The 23,299-nt window shown below is 43.8% G+C and overlaps 1 protein-coding gene across 1 annotated transcript in view; it reads left to right on the forward strand.

The window, feature by feature from the left end:
- LOC144753452 (cytochrome P450 2D17-like) overlaps positions 1 to 23,299 on the forward strand; it is a 441,302-nt gene that overhangs the window by 70,261 nt on the left and 347,742 nt on the right. The window contains exon 3 of the mRNA XM_078641141.1: positions 20,296 to 20,448. Within this exon, the coding sequence (XP_078497267.1) occupies positions 20,296 to 20,448 (153 nt within the window). The remainder of the gene's footprint in view (positions 1 to 20,295; positions 20,449 to 23,299) is intronic.

The raw sequence follows: 23,299 nt of genomic DNA on the forward strand, positions 1-23,299 counted from the left end.
TTGCTCTTAAGGACTGTCCCGCACAAGACATTATTACAACCCCTCCCTTGTTAGAGAAAACTCCGCAGCAGGAGTATAAGTTAAAGCTCAGGTCTAGTAAAATAAGTCAGTCAGTTTGATTGTATAAGTCCTCCCCTAGGTGAAACGGTTAGATTGTTTCTGACATGTATAAAATAGACCCCCATAGTGAGAGAGTCAGTCGAAGTTCACTTCAATGTATCGTTTTTCTGAGTTTCATATTATTCATCAGCATTTTGATTTCCTGCACCAGCTATGCGTTCTATCTGTATTTACCAGTTCCTCATGTAAATATGTCTGCTAATACTACAGTAGAGCACACGTTTAGTGATCTGCCTCCTCACGAATATTCTTACCGCCTCGCTATGCGCAACAACACATTTATCCGTATGTTACATTACTCACACCAGACCAGCAATGCCACTAATTGTTGGGTGTGTGGTCGACTCCCCCCTTTTCAGACACCGAAGGGAGTTCTGCCACTTTTTCCTTATCCATTCTCACACAATGGTTCGTGTGGAGCATGGTCCACGTTAACGTCATCCTCAACAGATAAGTCTTTTCTTAACAGTACATGTTTTCCAGACAAGCAAGGTCTTCCCCACAGAACAGGTTTAGATCTAGAAAATGAAGTATATAATTTAGGTAATTATTCGTCGAATTTCATGGTCCTGAATGTTCAGTCTGATACTACTCCAGACTTACCTGCTATTTCAGTACTACCAGTCAAAGGCGAATTATGTGTCCGTAGTTATGGTTCCGTACACGTAGGTCATAGTGAATGTACTACTGTTATCCAGTATAGTGACAGTGGGAAATCTGTTTTCAAAGCTTCACGTCATTCTTATTTTATTTGTGGTCAAACTGCATATGTCCGTCTGCCCCTCGATTGGGAGGGAACCTGTTACATTGCTTTCCTACTGCCACCTGTTTTTCTAGCCCCATCTGATTATCACAGAAACACACATCTAGTACACATTAGACATAGAAGGGAGTCCCCAATTGTCGATTATACTGAAACTACTCTAGAACAGTATACAGATTTCAATAAAGGTTTCTTCTTCTTTGTAGGACCTGTCCAGAATAGTAAACTGATCCGTAGGTTAACAAGAACCCTTGAAGCTGTAGTTAATGAGACTGCCTCTGCTCTAGGTAACCTAACCGAAGAACAATCTGCTATGAGATTTGTCGTTTTGCAAAATCGTCTCGTCCTTGACGTCATACTGGCCGATAGGGGCGGGGCCTGTAGAGTCATCGGATCTAGTTGCTGCATTTTCATTCCAAATAACGCGCCGTCTGTTTATTCAGCTATAACCAGACTCCATAAAATTGCCCATCTGTTACATCAAGATCCAGGCACCTGGACATGGTCAGGTTGGTTCTGGAATATAATTTCCGCATGGGGATGGAAAGTCCTGTCCTTTCTAGGTATAGCAGTAGCGATCATATTTAGCTGCTGCCTCTGTATACAATGTGGCCCTGCGATTTGCAGCATGTGTGCTACCTCTTGTATTCCTAGTCCCAAGCCCCGTTCTAAATCCCGTTCCAAGACAATTCGAGACGAGCAAATGATACTGTATGAAATGATAGATGGTATCATGAATATTGATGTTTCCTGATGGAAACGTAGTGACAAGGAGGGAATGTGGAAAAGTAACTTTTGCCATGTTCTGTGTCCCTACGCCTCATCCATCATATGTTATGTGTGCATGACCAATATGCATATGTTATTCCCCATGTCCGATTAATGACGCAATTACAGTTGTGTCCACCTCTGGTATGTCATTTTCCAGTCCTCGTGAATACTACGAATATCAGGCCTATGTAAAGTAATGTTACCACGTTTCTTAGTGTGCACGTTATCCCATTATAAAATTCCCGTTTCCAGGCCTCAAAAGGGCCCGGACCCTGGATTCAGCTCCTGTCTCCTGAAAGCCTCGCTGAGGAGCGATACAGCCCCCACCTGTATCCTCGACCCTTCACTTACTTCCTGCTTCGCAGTGCCCGGTGCAGCTTGGCTCTGCCTCTGAGTCTGCCAAAAGTATGTTATGATTCCAGCTATCAGTTCAGTCCTCCTCTTCTGCATTCCTAAGCTACTGAACTGCATCAATAGTTTCCGTCATTGTCTAGCCTATGCGGCTCCACGTTAGAGAAATACTGTATTTAATGGTCATTTAGTATTCTTCATCACGCACTACATGTAGAATAATGCATGGTCCAGTCTTAGAGTCAGGTTAGCTTCTCCCCTCATGACTTCTAGTTTATATCAACATGTTCCCTAAACATCAGATACCAGATAGGGTTTAGGTACATGTCGCTCCGACCCTCCAGACTTTAGTCTCTGCTCCTAGCACAGAGTTCGTAGCCCCCAGCTTCTCCTAGTAACACGTCATTGCCAGTTTTCGCGCACCATTAGGTTAGAGGTCCCGGCTCCTTAGGTAGCCCCCTCCTATGTTTCCGCCCATTCATGACATATTCTGTTACGTTTGCACCACATGTCTATGTATACGCCCAGTTACACCTCTTTTTACTGTTATCTTTCGCGACTGCTACGCGTCATGCCTTTCTGCTCCACCCACTGTTACGCCTACTGCAATGTAATGCTATGTGTTCGCGTTATGTATATATGCCTGTGTTTTGTTATTGAATGTCAGCGCGCTCATCCCAGACCTAGCCCCAGCAGCTGCTGGGCCTCTTTTCCCCTGCTGGGCCCCAGTTGTCCTGCTGGGCCCTGTCATTCTGTTCCTATGCAGGTTGTCCTGATCCTGTCCTTATGCTGTAATAAACCTGCAGAAACTCCTACTACCTCGAATCTTGACTCTTATTTATTGAGCTATCTGTTATGCTATAAGTCTAGTCAAAAATAGGGTATTATTTATTTATTTACCACAACGGCATTGTACGGAGCAGAGCTATGGGGATTTGACAAGGCTCATGATCTCTGTAGATCTGAGCACAAGTTTCTCAGGGACCTGATGACATTCCCCAATATGTCCCTCTCAATCCATTAATGCTTGATATGGGCAGGCGATAGATTGGCGACATAGCAAGGATCCTCTTTTGGGCTCGTATCAGGCGAACCCCAGAGCTCCTTCCCTACACTGAAGCCCTTCCTGAGGTGTGTTGGACTTGGCCCTTTTGGCAGGTTCACCCTGACCTTTTTGCCTTAAGCTCTGACATAGTGGTAGTGATTTTTGACCTATGCGCCCTTAAGCACTGTGGCCCAGTGTAAAGTGCGTACGCTCTCTGAGTGCGTGTGGTGACATTGCCTGCCCTCCCATAGGAATGCATGGGGGATATGTGTGTCCATGGTAAATTCCTGGTATGAGAGGAGTGCAGGGGCGAGTTTAGTATGTATGAACTCTTGAGAATAAATGCTGCACAATTGTATGTGCAGATTTATGGTGACTGGTGGAGAAATGCCACTTTTAGAAGTTGGCATTTCTGTGTACTGTGTGTCTGCCTGCCTGATGTGAATTGCATGTCTGGCTTGTGATTGACAGGAGCTGAGTGGTGTGGGTGAGTCCAGGAGACAGGGGGAGTCTGCCTAGTGGTGAATAGAGAGATCTGCATGTAGATGGAAGGGAGGAGTTGCACCTGGGACCAGTGTCCAGTATTTGTAAAGCGCGAACAATTACCCGAAGGTGTCAAGGTACTGGGGGCCGTCTGGACGATTAAGCAAGCTATTGCCCAGAGTCACATGGTGCTGGGCAGACCCCTGCCGCCGGAGCCGAGGATCAAACCATGATCCCCAGCGTCCAGCGTCAGTCGCCCTGGCTGGTGCACCACACCTCTTCCTGAATAGGACTGTGCTTCCCTCCACAAGGCTGGCTTAGCCCCCTGTGGTGCGTCTAATCCCTGAGCCCCCACCTGACAAAGGAGAGAGGAGCTGAGCAAAACAAAGTGCTCCAAAGCTCCCCTATACCAGTTCTGACTGGTATCCCCAAGCCCTGTGCTGTGACACAAAGGGATTTTGTAGTATAAATATAGGGACGGTGACCCCATGTAAATGTCCAGTACTTGGTGTGCTGTTCCTGCTGGGGCTGAGGCCAATGGGGGTGCTGCCATGAGGGCTTGCCTCCCAGGGCCATGCCTTGTCCCTGGACCTGGAAGACCTTCTTGGAACCCTTTTGCTTCATTATTGTCCTCCAGGATCTTCAAGACTTTCTGCAGCCTCTGAGCTGCAGCCCCTTTGGGAAGGAATCTCTACCATGGGGATTCCCCCGTGATGCCTGCAGCGGCGGATAACCACCCCGCATTTATCGTTGTTTCGGTGGTGCCCACCCCTCTTTTGTGCTGCTTATACTTTTACGCGTGTGCCCACCCCGCTTTTTTGTATTTAAATCGTGGGTGCCCACCTCACATGCTGCTTTATACTCATTTTTTTAATGTGGGAGCCCACCCCGCGTTTCACTGCCGCAGCCCGAGCCGCTTTTGAACTTTCTCCGGGCCGCTACCAGCGCGGCCTGGAAGACAGGCATAGTTGCCTGGTTGTGGGCGGGGCTTAGTATGCACTCCCGAAAGTAGCCGGGCCTCCCATGAGCTGGGGGAGACCCGGGTCATTGCTGTAGCCAGGCGGGAGCACAACCCGCTCTGGCGACCCAAAGAAGAATCCCGCCGGGGCTCCGGTGAGGAGGACAGAGCCCCACGTGATGAGATGCAGCATTGAAGTCCCGGGTCCCCTGGGTTGGGCGGCCAGGTGAAGAAGAGAACAGGCCGCCTAGAGCAGCGCAGGGCTCCCGTGAGCAAGGGAAACCCTGCGCCGGTGCCGGCCATGCAGAGTCGTCAGCTCGGAGAAGAGTCTGGAGCAGCCTAGGAGGAGACCAGCGAGTCCACAGAGACCGGTGAGTAAGGGCTCGATGTGGTCCATTTTGTCTCTACTGAGGGGCCCCCTCCTGATAAGGGGCTGCTCCAACGATGGGGCATGATTTTTTTAGAGGCCCGTGTGGCTCCAACGCTTTGGCCAAGAGAGCCCCAGAGAGCAACAGTTCATTGAGGGCAAGTTCTTTTTGCCCCATATTTGTGAAGGAGAGCCCGTGCTCTCCAACGTGGGCCATCGTTGTTTAAAGGCCCCAGGGGGGGTCGTGAGGACCAGTGGGGCCCGTACTTTTGCTTAGTTGTGGCCATGATTGTTTAAGAGCACCATGTGGCTCCAACGTTGGCACATTGCATTAAAGGGCACAGTGGTGCCAGGCCTCATTTTGAGATACACAGCTGCCCACTACTAGTAGTGGGCAGCTGCACCATTTAGGTTATTCTTTCTTTGGGGGACATGTCTTTTAAGTTAGGAGTGTGATTAACTCCTTTTGCCCCCCTTTTCTTCACAGCTGTGCAGCACTTAGTGCCAGCTGCACCGTTTAGGTTGGCGCAATGGCGCAATTGGATCTCGCAGCATAGGCAGCACGCCCTGACTCTTGGGACATAGGGCATTTGAGCCCCTTTTTGAGATGGCCAGTTGGCCAGGGGGACTGTGAGGTAAATAGGGCGCCAGGTCCTACTGTGAGTAATGCCTCTACTATGGTCTTTTTAGGAGACTATGTGCTAATGTGATTTTGTGGTGCTAGGAAATGTTATGTATGTACTATGTTCTATGCACCCTGTGTTATACCTCTAAATGTAGTTTTATGATTATGAGGTTGGTTCGCATATTATAGTTTATGCTTGTAAGATTATGTTCCACTGTGTGATTTATGCCCCTAATGTGAGTTATGCTTAGGAGGTTAGGGTCTAATGCATTTAGACTTATGAGAGAATTGCATAATGTATTTATGCTGGTGAGGTTGGCGCAGAATGTAATTTGCGTCTAATGTGATACTGTGCATAATGTAGTTTATATTACAGGCTGATGCTAAGTACAGTGATTACCAGTGGTTACTGCTTGTACGTTTATAATCTGTTTTACTTTTACTAAGTTCACTTTGTGATGGTTCTGACAGTGGCCCAGTGGGCCCCGTCAGGTGTAGATAATCCCTTGTATATATGACCCAGTGCCAGGTGGTACCATGTATATTATGTGTTTACTATTCTAATGTTTTATGAGAATTCAAAGGCTATTTTTTTTATATAACCTTGTGTGGAGTTCCTTTTGTAGTGTGCCTGGGATGTTGTTGCTGTGTGTGTGTGTGTGTGTGTGTGTGTGTGCAAATGCTTTACACATGGCCTCTGGGATATGCCTGACTGCTTGTGCCAAGCTACCGAGGGGGTGAGCAGGGGTTATCTTTGTTGTATAACTCCCTTGCCCTGACTAGAGTTGTGGTCTCTGCCTGCCTGGCTTTGGCGCAAGCCTTAGCCAACCAGAGATCCCATTTCTAACAAGGAGATACAAATAGACACTAGCTGTAAAATAAACTGGATCTCCAAATGTTAGAAAAATGTTGTCAGCTTTGCAGTTCCAAGTGCCCTGGGATAGGCAGGAACCACCCATGAAAGAAGAGTTAAAACGCCTTTACTGGGATTGGATGGATCGCCAAGAAACCTGCAAACCGAATCTAGTTAGACTAACAGCAGAATTTTATCTTCACAAGCAGAATAGACACCTAGAGTCCTTTTTAGTTATTATCCAGGTCCCACGGGACAGGATGTTTTATATCCACTTCAGGTTCGGTACACTCCCAGTCTGTGAGACTACAGCGAAATGGCACTCACGCAATCAAACATCAAAGGCCTGCCCCTGTTGCAGGGCCCCGTTAGAAAGTGTTGCCCATGTTCTGTTTGCTTGCACAGCTTATAACATCCCGTATAGAAGCATTTATTTGCACTATAGATATCTACCTATCTTTGTGTATTGCTTTGTATAAACATGTAGAATAATTATATTGTTAAAAAATAAATATAATTAATTTTTAAGTACAACACTTGAAAACCAGAGTTTATCTAATGCATCTTTAATCTACATATACTTCTTTCCTTTATGCCTCTATATACCTTCCATGTACTTCGATCTATATATTTATTAATTGTCTGCTAAAAAAGCATAATCAATGCACTACCCTATTTCTCATCCTATACCTCTATCAATATATTTTTACTTTATATATACTTACCTCCTTTATGCATCTATATACTTTCCATGTACTTATGGACACATATATTTATTACTTTCTTCAAATTCAGCATATCCAATGCACTACCCTATTTCTCACCCTATATCTCTATCAATATATCTTCTACCCCAACTTTCTGACTCATCTCAAACTTATTTCTATTACTCTTTCCAATGCACTACCCTATTTCTCACCCTATATCTCTATCAATATATCCTCCACATCCACTGTCTCATTTATCCCAACCCCCATACCACTACTATGATCCCCAAAATAACCCTTTCTAGACTCTCCCCTATTCTACCCCTCCTTGCATCATCTGACACCTATTTTACTATACTGATCCCCCAAAACAAGCCTTTCTAAACTCTTCCCTCTGACTCTTCTGCTCCACATCCCTTTTTACTTATCCCAAGCCTCCTCCCTCTACTATGACCTTCAAAACAAAAATAACAACAGAAAGTCTAAATCCTTCACTCTTCTATCCCTCCACTATCCTTTTCAGTCAAATTAACAGACTAACATGTCCACTTCTCAAATTTCATATATCCCTATACTACTTCACCACTATTTATGGGTTCCAGAGTAGCGTGATACTTGCCGAAAAAACTCTTCAACATCTCATCAGGGATAGCAAGTACTATATAAATGCAAATCTTTTTCCCTCTTCTATCCCTCCCCTACCATTCTCTATCCAAATAACTGACTAACAAATCCACCACTCAAATTACTTTCATGTTTCAGCATATTCATTTTCAACCCTAATCCTTTATGGGTTCAGGAGTAGCGTGCTACTCTCCAAAAAAGCGCGTAAACGCCCCATCAGGGGTAACAAGCGCTATATAAATGCAAACCTTTCCCTATCCAACTAACTGAATAACATATCCACCATATAGCTCCAAGGACCTAACTCTGCAAACCGAGTCCAGACATTTTAACACCAATATAAAATCAGGCCCTCGTGTATAGAGCGGAAACCTGAAGGACAACAGTGGCACTACCAAAAAAGTCCAGACCTTTATCAGCACCTGCCTGAGGTAATTCTCCAAATTCGCTGGCCAAACGGCATCAGCAACAACGACATAAGGCAGCAGACTTGCCATCTCCCTGCGCAAGCCCGCATCTAACACCTCCAGGCAAGGCCTGACCTGGAACCCTCAAGAGATAAGGAAAATAGGAAGGCCAAGAAACACTTGATGCCAAGGCCTCGAGGCTGACTGCAAGGAGATGTGTTACACCTGGAGTCAGATTGAAAGAATAGCCCAAGACAGAGGTGGCTGAAGAGTCTTGTTTCATGACCTATATATACCCCAGGAGGGATAGTAGGCATAAGTAAGTACATGTAATAATGTAACTTATTGACTGTGCTTCATTAGCATGTAATGCAGCCAAAGGTATTTTCGCAGTATAGGCCGTGAGTAGTGATTGCACACCTCTTTTACCATGAGTTTAAAAGAACTGCTGTAATCCAAAACCTGTTGATTTAGTTTGGTTCAAAGATGGTACATTGTAAGATCCTTTTTGCGTTGATGCTAGGCGTAGCCCGAATGTTATGCCACTATGCATGTTTGGGGATCTCACCCGCCCCTTCTCTGAAGACTTCAGTTTCGAGTTCAGTTCTGCATTCGAGGCAGACAGTATCGTACACTGTTGCATGTGAGAGAGCATTTTCTGCATTTTGAAGTGGTATGGTCCCTGCACCGGTCAGGAGTGATGTATGTGAACTCACAATGGCGGAAATCGCTCGGCATTGGAGTACAAAGCAGCGGAGCAGAGTAGAGCAATTATTTAAGGCATTCGGGCCGCAAGTGCTGGGGAAATCCACCACAAGTGGCTGAGCAGCGGCTTCAGGACAACTCGGTCTCATGTGCAGTGGTGAGTGCAACTCACTGCTAGGAGTCAGTGTGGGTCAGCACTCTCTGCCGTGGGGGAGTGCAGATTGTTAGGACCTGGCTGTAGGAGAGTAGGGTCTGCTTCCTATGGTTACCCCCACTTTTTGCTGTGATTCTCTGGTTTTTCGACTTTAGTGTGGCTGTGGACCTGCTAATCAGGCCCACAGCCTAGCTGTACTCTCTCTAAATTGATACCATGTACTTTAGGTACATACCAGATTGGTTACTGGGTCACCCTTGTGAGCCCCTGTATAGTGTACCATATGTACCTAGGGCATAGGTGCACCCTAGGCCTACCAGGGGCTGCAGCATGTATTGTGCCACCCCTGGTTTGCCTTCCAAATTGACACCACAGGTCTGTTCACACAGCCTAAGTAAGGTGGTGTAATCACCCCTCACTTAGATATAGTATACCTATATCTATATATTCATATAGACACATACACCTATAAGTCACTCCTATGGCAGGCCTTAACAATCCTGGAGGCAGAGTGCTTGGTTTTATGTGAGAGGGTGCCCTAGCATGAGCTGAGCCCCTCTGCAGCTTTCGGAACCATCTCCTTATAGCTGTTCTATGATATAGCCATACCATATACCCAAGTGCATTATAATCCTAGCGGTTATGGCTTTATCAAAACATGTCGTGTAAAGTGTCAAACACTTTGGAATATTACCCCCCTGCCAGTCATGGCGGCGGGGGTAGCATTCCACCCTTCTAGAGGGAGAAGACATGTAGTTACTGGTTTACCCGGTTAAAGTTAAACAGAGCCTCAGCATCACAAAATGGATGCTGCTGCCACAGACACGAGTCTGCCCTTCTGCTGCTGGACGAAACTCCGGCAGGGGAGGCCTGGACAATAGGTTTCCTTCCCAGGGAGGTGCTGGCACCTCCCCAGACAGGCTCATTGTGTATTGGGGAAGGGAGGGCTGCATTCAGTAAATGCTTTCCAGACACTGCCTGGGGCACACTAGGTGTGCCATGCATTTCTCAGTTCAAACTGGTTGCTGGGGCACTCAGCCCCAGCTCTGGCACAAAACTGGACAAAGGGGAAGGGGTGTAACCACCCCACCCCAGGTCCACCCATAGGAGGGACCTTAAAGTTAGTCCAACCCCTAAACTTAGTGTAAGTATAGGATCCCAGTCCTTAGGACTTTAGATTACCCTGGACGAAACTCTGAAACCTATATCCTGGACCTTCGAAATTCCATTTCGACTGGAAGACGGAAGACATCTCCCTTGTGGTCAAGGAGTGACCATCCTATTCAAACAGGCACCAAAAGCATCTTTGCCGGTCTGTATTTTTCGAGGCGCCCACCGGATCCCGAAGGATCTGCGATACAGGACATGGACTTCCAGACATCTCTGACCCCGACCTTCGCTCTAAGCAAAGCTGAGACCCGTGGCGGACACGAGAGACGTGGGACCGGAACTCCTGGACGTCCTGCATTTTGCTACCTGCATCGACTTCTCGAGGTATCCCGAAGTTGTGCATTGGGGTGCTTGAAGCCCCAGACCCGAGCACCTTTTGCACTGAAGCTCAGAACTCCACACTCCATGAGTGGTCCTTGGGCTCGCTTTGTGCATTTCCGCTCAACGCTTCTTTGCGGTTCCTAGTCCGTTGGCTAGTGAGCACCCAGGAAGACAATCCTTTACTTTAACTTGCTTTCCTGGTTGCTCCAGGCTTGCTCCAACTTCCCTGCAAAGGAGAAGTTCCACAGACCATGCTGGCCTGCACCGAAGCCCATGTCGACATCCTGCTTGGGTTGCATTTGCCAAGGCTTGTTGGGTACAATCCGGATACCGACACTGCAGTCAACTAGATCCTTTGTGGGACAGCTTCAATCCAGCTCCTGGTCATCGTCGACCCCTCCTGGTCTTCGTGGCTGAAGAGACAAACTTCACCTTTTCACCTGAAATCAGCCAACATCTGGTGGCATCTTTCTATCACCGCCCTGGTCACTTGCAATTGGCCCAGACTCTGTCACCTCTGATTTCAGGTTCTTCAGATCTTCGTTCCACCCTTGGATCCACCCGGACACTTTTCCTCTGGTCGCCTGCAGCACTTCTTTGCAGATCTCCATTGAAATTGACGACGAAACCTGACACCAAAAGAGACCTATGCACCCAGCTTTCGTGGGTGAGGTAACACGAGTACTCTGGTAGTCTTGAGGGTATTGGCCCTCCTAGTCTCTAAGTCTTAAAGGGTTCCATTGTAGTTCATTTAAAAGTGTCCTTAAATTGTAACTTTTTAACTTGTTCGTTTACCATAGAAAGTCAATGGTACCCGCGGCTGTGTTTAGACACTGCACGCGTCTCCCGTGGGCCTCCTACATCCTAACCTTTGGTTGTTTAGAGTAGCCCCAGCGATTCCACAGGCCCCAGGCCTGCTTTCTAATTCTCACGTGGTTCTTATACCACTATTTTAGTATATGGCTTGTGAGGCCCCTAGGGCAAAACGTATACTGTGCAACTTATCGTATGCTAATTAAGTAACTTGTATTGTACTTTTACCTCTCACCTCATAAAGAGTGCAGAGGGGTTGTGTTTAGAATAAATACATATATATTTGATATATACCTTGTGTGGTGTGCTTTCATTTGGTACTCAAGGGATTATAATTGGTAAAACAACTGGCTTAATTCGCTCTCTGAAGTCTTAGACTGAAGACTGCTCGCCTCTGCTACCCCTAGGATAGCTTTCTATAAGGTTGACTTTACAACCACCATCAATAAGGGTCGATTAGACTAGTGCAAGGTGCCCACTCGAACTAGTGCACATCATATGCCAGACTAACTTCTCACACTGGCCCTGGGGATTATTATTATTACTGAATCTCAGCAGGCTGGAGAGGACAGGGAGAGGAAAGAGAAGGGGAAATGCTGTAGTAACCTCCAGCTAATCACAGTGTGTTTAGAAGCCACTCTCTGTTAAGGTTTTGAGAGTAATTTATTAAGTAGCTAACAGCCACCAACTCCTGCTGCCGCCTCTCCGCTCTCCTGGTTACAACTGTCTTTCTCAAGACGCTACCATAGAGATGGAATGGAGCATGCACATGCACATTAATTTGAACCATTACAACACATCCCCTTTGCAGGGAAAACAGAAGAAAGGGAAAAAAGAGTGAAAAGAAGAAAATTAGCAAGAAGAGAAGAAAATATTTTAAACAAAACGTTCTAGAAGATAAGAACACTTCAAAAATGTTCATGAAATCATGACAAAACTCAGTACTTTCACCGTTGAAAACAAATCGTGAACTATCAATATATTTTATAGTCATCATACCTCTTTGGAGCATAGCGAGACCTTGGAGGAAGAGATGTAAAACCAAATTTGGTAGATGCACTTGAATTAGATTAATTGTTTTGACAAGAGGGAAACTTAGACTTATCACCTTAAAACTTGACCAAACGAGACATGCTCCACTTACCACCATTATGAACAGTAACCACATTTTTACATACAGAAGTAATAACAAAAGGTCCCATGAACTCAGTGACACCTTTATTGTGCCATCGTGGTATTTTGATAAGTACCCAATTGCCCACTTTCCATGTCATGATCTTGGTGGATTTCTTAAGGTCAAACCTTTCCTTATACTTATTTTGGCAAGACTTGATTTTACTACTCACCTCCTCCTCATTCAAAACAGGACCTTCTATGAGAGGCAACCATCCAGGAATGAGTTTGGATAATGCAACCCTCCCATGCAAAACTTGATAGGGAGATTTTTGCAGGACAGTATTAACAGCTGTGTGATGATCCCACCAAGTATCCCTTAAAACATCTTTGAGAGAAATGCTCATCTCCATAGCTCTTTGCACACATGCTTCGACTACCCTGTTCATGCGTTCCGCAATCCCATTAGCCTGCAGTGCATAAAGAGCAGTCTTTTGATGTGTAATTCCATAATCTGTCAAAAATTCGTGCATCTACTGAGAAACAAATTGTACCCCGTTATCCGTGATTAGAAATTTGGGGATGCCTTCACTTGCAAATTCATCTTTAAGGAAATTAATAACCACTCTGGTATTGACTGAACTTACACATTTAGATGAATAATCCACTAACAAAATGACAAACCTCTTTGCAGGATTCAATAGATTGAAAGGACCCATAAGGTCTAACCCCAGCTTTATCCATGGTCCCTTTGGAACCTCAACAGGTGATAACGGAGGATTATTGATGACTTTGGACTTGTCACAGGAAGCACACTGGTAACATTCCTTGACAATTTTTTCAACCTGACCATCCATTCTTGGCCACCAATATCTCTCACGGAGACGTGACTTGGTCAGATTTCTTGCTAAGTGCCCTCTATGAGCCAAGTTTATAAGGTTGGACTTGAAGGCATCAGGTGGAATTACTTTTTCACCACGCATAAGTTGACCCTCACAAATGGAAAGCTCATTTCTAATGGACCAAAAGGGCAACAAATCAGTGTCCATCATCTTGCTAGTAGGCCATCCCTCAATGACAAAACGTGTTACAACAGGAATCAACAGATCCTCTCTCATTGCCTGAATCCATTCGCTCTCTTGGATGGAAGGCTCCTTGACCCAACACACATTTATGGTATCACAGTCAGGTGTGTCAGTACAACCTTCAATTGGTAATCTTGATAAGCAATCTGTTGGCAGAACCAGGGAGATAATCAACATGAAAGTTAAACTCCTCCAAACCTTCACTCCATCGTTTGAGCCTAGGCATAAGTCTTTCACTCTCCGCACAGGAAAATACATGAACTAAAGGGCGGTGATCAGACCTCACTATAAAAGGAATGCCCCACAAATAAAACTTAAAATGTTTTACTGCCCATTCAATGGCCAAGGCTTCCCTCCCAATCATGAGTGCTGCTCTCTAGAAGCAAAAGCCACCACACGTTCCTCACCATCGTCCACTTGAAAAAACACGGCTCCAAGACCACACAGACTGGCATTAGTAGTTAGGAAACTTTTTTTTCTAGAATCAAAGTGGCCAAGAGTTGGCATTTTACCAATAGCTTGCTTAATAGCACAGAAAGCTGTTGCACACTCAGGTGACCAGATGAAATGTGTTCCCTTCCTAAGGAGTGCTCTGATAGGTTCAACTGTGGAGGCAAAACCTTGAATGAACTTGCTCTTTGGCCGTTGGGGCAGGAGCCTCAACAATACTCTTTGCGAGGTCTAATTTTGATCGGATGCCCTCTCCAGATATAACGTGACCCAAATAGGTAACAGAAGACACTCCTATTTTGCATTTCAAACTAATTACAGTCAAACCGTTTTCAGCTAATCTGTGGATTGTGAATCTCAAAACATTGTCATGCTCAGAATCATCTTTTCCATACACTAGGATATCATCCTGGAAAAACATTATATTGGAAATATCACCAAAGATCATTTTCATAATGCATTGAAAACAGGCAGCTGCTGAGGCTAACCCGAATGGCATCCTAATGAATCGAAAGGTCCCCAGAGGTGTCACTTAGGATGTGAGATGTTTGGAGTCTGGATGGAGGGGAACTTGATGGTAGGTTGAAGATAAATCTAACACGCTGAAGATCTTGGCACCACCTAGCATGTTAATGGACTCGGAAATATTAGGTAGTGGTTGGCGATCTACCCAAACCCACCTGTTTAAACTTCTCAAGTCCACACACATCCTAATACTCTTCCCTCCATCCTTAGGGGCTAAAACCACTGGGGCCAACCATTCGGATGATTCAATTTCTTCAATTACACCCAAAGTAATCAATCTTTTGAGTTCAGACCTCAAAGGTTCTAACATCATGTTAGGGACTTTCCTAACTTTGTGCACCACAGGTACAGCATTGTGCTTTAATACTATACGGTGTTCAAAGTCTTTAAGTAGTCCTAGGTTATCAGAAAAAACTTGAGGGAACTCATCAAAGAACCTGTTAGAGATGGCATTGTGATCAATCAACATAATTTGTTCAGAGGAATGACTGGCATTAGGGTTGAGAATAATTCCTAAGTCTGTCAGATGTGTCCAGCCAAGGAGGTTGTCACCTCGCTTGGCGACATAAATTTTCCCGATGGTCTCTCTTCCTTTGAAATTAATCATCATAATGGCAAATCCTGTTAGATCAATGTGTGAAGCGCCATAGCTCACCGGGTTGATGTCAGGTGGAGAAAGTTGTACTTCAGGAAAGGTTTTGTCCCAAAGTTCATTGTCCAGCATAGTAAAAGGGGAACCATAATCTGCTAGTACCACAAACAACTTTTCTCCAATCACAACATCACATTCTGGCATGGTGATGGTTTCTGCAACAACTAGGACATCACCCATTACACTTAACATAGTCGTTTTCGGGGACATTAGACTTGTGGCAAGTATTATTCCTCGCATAGCATTGAGGGTAGTTAGAAGAGTGATTGCTACTACCGCATCTATAGCATTTTTTCGTTGAGGAATCAAAAGGAATGTTTGGTTTAGCTCCCCGTACAACTTTAGAAACATTTTCAACAGATGAGTCTCTTTCAGACACTTCATGAATACTAATAGGTGTAGGAACTTCATCGGTTGTTGTCTTGTGAGCCTTCATCTCTTTAACCCAACCAGATGTCTTTTCCATCCCTTCTACAATGGCTACAGCTTCTTTGAGTGATGGGTTATTATATAAGAGTTTTTCCTGTACTCTGGTGCTGTTCGTACATCTGACCAGTTGATCACGTATCGAGTCAGTGATATCACCAAACTCACAAGTGCGTGCGAGTGTTTTAAGGGATGCTATGTAGTTTCCAACTTTTTCATTAGGTTCTTGTACTCTCATGAAAAATTTGTGTCTCTCCAAAACGACATTAATACGCGGTCCAAAATACAATTCTAGCATTTTTTAATGACATCTCAAATATATCAGATGGTTCGCCACCCCCTTCCCCAAGAGGGATTGTGTCAATGCTGTCATAAATATTGCGACTCTCAATTCCAAAGTTATGAAGCAACATTGCTTGTTTCCTGTAAGTAGAGAATTGTTCACCACCAATAGCTACTAGGTAGGAATCAAAAAGTAATTTCCATCTCTTCCAGGGTAACAAAGGTTCACCTTTTTCGCATAGCAATGCTGGCGGTTGACTCATATTGGTAGCTGTCATGGTGTGTTAAGGTATCTGGTACTCTTGTTATGCAGGAAAATGAGCTAATAATATTGTGTATAGTAGTCTTTGTTTTGTAAAGTTATTATGAAGGACTTCTATTGAGGAAAGTCAAACATCCATTGAGCCTAAGATTCAACAGTAAAGTAGTTATATACTCAAAAGCGGTATAAACTCACTTGAAAGGAGAAAAATTAAGCAAACAGTCCTTAAATTGGAGGCAAAGTTTGTAGAAATTGTACCTGGAAATAGCGCTGTATTAATAGATGAGCTCGCGTTGAAAAACGGGCTCGGAAAAGCTCCGTATAGTCATTGTCATGGAAACTGACAACATGCAAGATGGCAGCACGTGGGTGATGACGTAGGGACTTCAAAACTCGATGACGAACACTGCGCATGCACAACGCATATGGAATGAGAGGAAGTCAGCGTCGCGTGCAGCGTCTCGAGCAATCAAAAGCGGGGAAAAAGTTCAAAAATGCCTCAAAATCACAAGAAGGCTCACCGAAAGACGGTCATTTTGGCAGAAGGCGTCCAGACGACTACAGCAAGTCTCGACAGGGCTTTTATACAGGTTAAACAATTTGAAGCAGCAGCCCCAGGAAAACTGCTTTTGTGGGTTCAGGAAAAGGAAGAGTTGGTGGCAAACCTGTCCCTCGCAGGTGTCACTCGTCGCCAGTGTTAAGAAGCCACTCTCTGGTAAGGTTTTGAGAGTACTTTATTAAGTAGCTAACAGCCACCAACTCCTGCTGCTGTCTCTCCGCTCTCCTGGTTACAACTGTCTTTCTCAAGACGCTACCATAGAGATGGAATGGAGCATGCACATTAATTTAAACCATTACAACACAGTGCAACAGAAGCCAAAGTTAAGGTTAAGGCAAGAAAGGCAATAAAGCAAAGCTGTGTTGCAGGTTCCTATGCCGTATGCCCTATCCAGTTGCATCTTTACTAGGGTCGGATTCATACCCTGTAAAACTGGGACTGGTGTTTTTGAACCTGTAACTTCAGGTCCACCAACACTGGACCACTCATGGGGGCCGATTAGGATGGCGGACGGACTTGCGTCCGTCCGCCACCCTTGAGGAGGAGGGAACGTCCGCAGGGGCTGCGGCGTTCCCTCCGTGCTGATTAGGATGTGACCGCCAGGGTGGCGGTCACATCCTCTATATTTAACATTGCGGCGGGTGCAGCTTCAAGCTGCACCCGCCGCAATGTTAAAAAAGCATGTGTTACATTTACATGCACAAAGCGGCAGGCACCGCACGGTGCCTGCTGCTTTGTGCACGCAAATGCAGGGGGGTACCATAGGTACCCCCCATGTGCACCCCCCACCCCCCATTCACCCAGGGGGCCCGCAACGGGCCCCCAAAGTGAATGTCCGTATGCTTTTCCATGGCGGAAAAGCCGCCGTGGAAAAGCAGTTTTACACAACCATCATAATATGGCGGACGGTGTCTCATAGACACCGCCTGCCATGTTATAGCTTTTCCGCCGCGGTCGGAAGCCGACCGCAGCGGAAAAGCGGCGGACGGAATTCCAGACCCACCAGCCATCCTAATTTGGCGGTGGGTCTTTGGTGACTCCGCAGAGGATTTTCCGCCTCCTCCGGGACGGAGGTGGCTTCCGCCGGCCCGGAGGAGGCGGAAAATCCTCCATCCTAATCGGCCCCATAGTATGGTAGAGCTGAATCCCAGGGAGATACTTCTGTGCTGGTAAATCCGCTATTTTCTTTTTAGACAACAGTGGTCCCTTATCAACTTTTGAATTGAAATGAAATGAAAAAGTCTTTTATTGTTCGATTATTTAAAATCATTACAATATACTAACAATGTAAAAGAATTATCTAAAAGCAAATAAGTTAAATTCCCTGCTTGTTACTACGAAAAAATGAAGCATAAAACCTTATTAACAGTGTCACATTCTAGATTTACTATTTGAATGCGTTGGTTTTAAATGGGAAGTATGTCCACGCCACCCATTCTTCCGGGCCGACTGTTTTCTTTATGAGGCTCTATTTTCGCGGACAGTTCAGCTCGGTTTAGTTCTATGATTTTCCCCAGCTGTGCAACTGTTTGAGTTGAGATTGAAGAAAAACACAAGTCTGAGACTTCGCTGCATCGTGTGAGGCCCTGAGCTCTGCAGATTGGTGTGACCAAACGATGAAAGGCAATAAAGCAAAGCTGTGTTGCAGGTTCCTATGCCGTATGCCCTATCCAGTTGCATCTTTACTAGGGTCGGATTCATACCCTGTAAAACTGGGACTGGTGTTTTTGAACCTGTAACTTCAGGTCCACCAACACTGGACCACTCATAGTATGGTAGAGCTGAATCCCAGGGGGATACTTCTGTGCTGGTAAATCCTCTATTTTCTTTTTAGACAACAGTGGTCCCTTATAGGAGGTATACCATAGAACAATGAATATAGACTCAGTCGTTACTATATTGATTTGACATGTCCAGCCGGACAGAGGTCTGATATTTACTTGCAAGCGGTAAGAATGAATATTACACAGCAATACACAAAGTGGGGTACAAGCCTGTACCCTACTTAACACATGTGCAACATACAGTGAATGACAAAACTGAAACACGGGGCTTTTAGGCAAAAGCTTAAGGTTCGTTGCACCGGTAATTGCACAATGTCAAGGTACAACAAAACATAACAAACACCTTTACATTTAAAGTACACATAAGGTTTGGGATGTATAAGGTGCATTCAATTGTCAACGGCGTTTCGATCCATTAAATCGTTACACGGATCATTATCAGGACATAGATATTATGCCTAACAATAGGAAGCCTCAGATGCCTATGGGAAGGAAGGGAAGGAAAATACAATTGACAGAAATTAGGGATCGCGACAAAAGGGGACGGCAGGCTACAACAACGATGAGACATACTCCATGCACATTAGGAGGCAGACCGTGTTTCAAATGCAGAGTGCATAGAATTCCAACCAACTACGTTACTATTTATAGTTTAAAAGTTAAGGGCATGTAGTAGCAGACATTACACTCAGGGCGAAGTAGCAGTAAACCTCAGACATTGTGCAATTACCGGTGCAATTAGCCTTAAGCTTTTGCCTAAAAGCCCTGTGTTTCAGTTTTGTCATTCACTGTATGTTGCACATGTGTTAAGTAGGGTACAGGCTTGTGCCCCACTTTGTGTATTGCTGTGTAATATTCATTCTTACTGTTTGCAAGTAAATATCAGACCTCTGTCCGGCTGGACATGTCAAATCAATATAGTAACGTCTGAGTCTATATTCATTGTTCGATGGTATACCTCCTATAAGGGACCACTGTTGTCTAAAAAGAAGTTACTCCCAAGGTCCCTTTCTGACTTTATTTGGGTCCCCTTGTTGTTTTCGAATATATGGTAAATCCGCTATGCCACGCTCCTACACGTTTTCACCTATAAATTGGGAAATGATTGCAGAAATTGATGTTTGATCACTGATTTCTACAGGTTTTCCCTCACATTCTGGGCACTTTCCCCCAGATATATTCTACCAGTTTTAACTAGTGAAATGTGTCCAAGAAAAAACCCCAAGCATCTACTGTTACAATGCAGTTCATAATACCGACTTGGGCAGAAACTAATTATTCCATCAGAATCCAGATACAATGTATGCTCCGTATAAAGAATAAAAGATTTAGATGCTCCTAGAAATAGTGCTGTATTTGAAGCAATTCTTGACCCCCCCACCCTTCCCCCACTATGAACCTGATTTTAGAATACTGTTAGGTAAAAGCCACTAAACAATGTGTATGGATAGAGTAACAACTAAATCTATTTTATTACCTTAAATGGCCAGAATTTGTGGCCTTGTCAGAGGTCTCCAAAATTTCAAAGAAAGACAAGCTCTTGAGAAGCAGGTTTCTTATAAGTGACCAAAAGGTTCTTGCCCCAGTATATTTCTTATTTTTTTTAACTTATCAATTTAGTTTGTATGATGAATTAAAGTATGTCCATTCTGTGTCCTCAAACACATCTTTCATTGGAGAGGATGGAGGAATAGGAACAATATAAAAGTAATAATTTTTGGGAGGTTTTTGAAGAAAAATATGAAAATGCTACTCTGATGTTTGAACCAATTTATGAGTCTAAGCTATGACCTAAACCTATTTGTAACTCATTTTGCTCTCTCTGATTTGCCTTTGGTTAACATTCTATGAACAACCTCTAGAGAGCCTGGCTGAGCAGCAGTGCAAGAACCATAACTTGTCTTAATTGAAACTTTGCAGGTGTCTTAATGGCAAGGTATGGCCGTGGATGGAAGGACATTAGGAGGTTCACCATCTCCACTCTGAGGAACTTTGGTCTGGGGAAGAAGTCCCTGGAAGAGCGGGTGAGCCAGGAGGCCACATGTCTCTGCGCAGCCTTTGAAACCCAAGATGGTAAGTCATGCTTCCAGAATGCTTCCACTGTCAGGGAAACTCATTGTGTTCTTATTTACTGTTTGTTCTTAAGCAAGGATTGCACTAAGCATTCTTGGGATCCAGCTGTGCTTTAGAAGTGATTTGCTTAGTTTGAGAAACATTCATTCTGAATGGAATTTGTCAGCCTTGAGCATAGCAAAACTGGGTGCTGCTGCCTTTAGATTTTGATAAGTGCTGTATTGTTTGTTCCATACAGGCCCCAAGCAATACAGCCTTGTACATGTATCTGTAGACTAAATTTAAGATAACCAACCGATTGGGAGGACTTTCAGGGCATAGTGGGTTTTTGTGTCTATCTGTGTGTTAATACGTGTGTGTGGATGTGTGCCCGTTTATGTGTGCACGCTCACTTATGTTTATGTGTATGCCTCTGGTTGCATGAAGGCTGCTGGAGTATGAGCCATAGGAGTAGTGGTTGGGCAAATGAGGGTCTGAAACTAAACATATGGTGGAGAGGCCTGGGGGGCGTGGAGCGACCCAGTCACACAACCAAGTCAAAACATATTTACGTGAAAAGCAAGGACAGGCGGCACACAGATTCACTGCAAGAAGTAGGAACAGGAAGCAACACATAGAAGAAAAAGAAATATAAGCAAATAGCATGTGTGTGTATATATATATATATATATATATATATATATTCACTGAAAAAACCATAGGTTTTACACACGTTATAGTTAGGAAATATCATTTACAAAACCTATGAAATTCACTGAAAAAACCATAGGTTTGACACCAGTTATAGTTAGCTGGAAATTTTACTCGCATAAAACCAATGAAATTCCCACGTTATAGTTAGTTAGACTCACTATAACGTGCGCGTGCAATGCACTGCTGATGACGTCACATATTACATCACTCATGACATGGTCAGTGACATCAGTCATGACATCACTGATGACACTATCCAGTGAATGTGTGTCTTTTAAAAAAATAAATATGTGTTATATATGTATATGTAAAAGTTGATGGAAGAATAAATGTTTAAATAAGTGATTACTTGGATGTTTAAAAAAAAATTTGATTGGTTAACTGGTTTATTAAGTGTATCTTAGTGAATACATATATTAGAGAGTAATGTTTAAATATTTAAATATATGTATTAGTGTTTCACTTTGTGTATAAGTGGTTGCATGGGTTGGTGAGTAGCTACATGTGTATGTATATGGGTTATTAGATGTTTTTGTTAGTATCAGTATGAGTGTTTGTATGGTTTGGTGGGGGTATTACTTAACATATAGATGCATGAATGACTGACTCTTTCTTTGTATGTGTTTTGAAGACCGTATATGTGCAGGACTGTATGGGTGGAAGAGTGTGTATATGTGTGTGTTAGTGAGTGAATTACTGTCTCACTAGTGTCTTTATCAGTAACTACATATGTTTTAATCTAATGTATGTGAATATTGATGTATATAAGTGAGTATATGTGAGAGAAAGAGATTGTAAGAGTTCCTGTTTAGATAAGTATGTGTTTCTATAAGTGATTGTTTAAGAAAGTATGTGTAAGTTTCCATAGAGGTAAGGTGGTTGTGTGTGTATAGCTGTATATGCAAATAAATGGATGTTCAATAGTTTATTTGCATGTGTGAATATGTGTGAGAGTATCTTTTGGATGACTGTCGGTGTGTAACAGGATGTATAGGTGTATCACTACATATCATGAGTGAGTATATGTACGAGTGACTATATAGAACTGTTGATCAATGAGTGGATGTGTATATAGATGGTGGAATTATTGAATTGGTTGTTGTAACTGGTATGGGTATCTCCATTTTTTTGAAAATGTTAGTTTCTATTTTTGAATATGTGTTTCAAGGGTTACATTACAGTGAAAAGAGGTCTGTCACAAGGATGGTGTCATCAGTGATGTCATGACTGATGTCACTGACCATGTCATGAGTGATGTAATATGTGACGTCATCAGCAGTGCATTGCACGCGCAAGTTATAGTGAGTCCAACTAACTATAACGTGGGAATTTCATTGGTTTTATGCGAGTAAAAGTTCCAGCTAACTATAACTGGTGTCAAACCTATGTTTTTTTCAGTGAATTTCATAGGTTTTGTAAATGCTATTTCCTAACTCTAACGTGTGTAAAACCTATGGTTTTTTCAGTGAATTTCATAGGTTTTTTAAATGCTACTTCCTAACTATAACATGTTTAAAACCTATGGTTTTTTCAGTGAATATATATATATATATATATATATATATATATATATATAAAAGCTCCTGCGTTACACCAGTGACTCGCACTCACAGGCGGGTGCTCCTCGTAGTGGGGGTGCACCCACTAAATAAATCACTGCTCCGTTCCGCGCTCAGGACAATTCCACTGCCCACACGGTAAAAAAGCACTCTCGGGGGACAGTTTGGGTTAATTTATTAGAACTCCAAACAACACTGCATAACAAACAGACGCGTTTCGGTAATAAACCTTAATCCTTGTTTACCGAAGCGCCATCTTGGTCCAGCTTAAAAACACAAGGTATGTAAAAAGAAACATAGGACAAGTGAAAATCAAATGAAAATCAAGTCCTGACACGAGCGCCATCTATAAGTGTCGAATTATTCACAATCGTGACAGCTCACTCGCAATTGCGCCCATGGATGGGCATATCTATATACAATTTGCAAACCAACATGGAATGAAACATAATCAAGCCCTGGATGGGCATACACATTATGATGCTTAGTAATCTGTGTCTGGCTGTGACCAATACAATAACAAATGGAAGAGAGAAGAGGATGAAAAAGAAAGAAAGAAGGAGAAATCCAGGAGGAGAGAGACTCAAGAGGTTAGAGAA

This window comes from Lissotriton helveticus, chromosome 1_1, assembly GCF_964261635.1.
Source record: "Lissotriton helveticus chromosome 1_1, aLisHel1.1, whole genome shotgun sequence".
Lineage (NCBI taxonomy): Eukaryota > Metazoa > Chordata > Amphibia > Caudata > Salamandridae > Lissotriton > Lissotriton helveticus.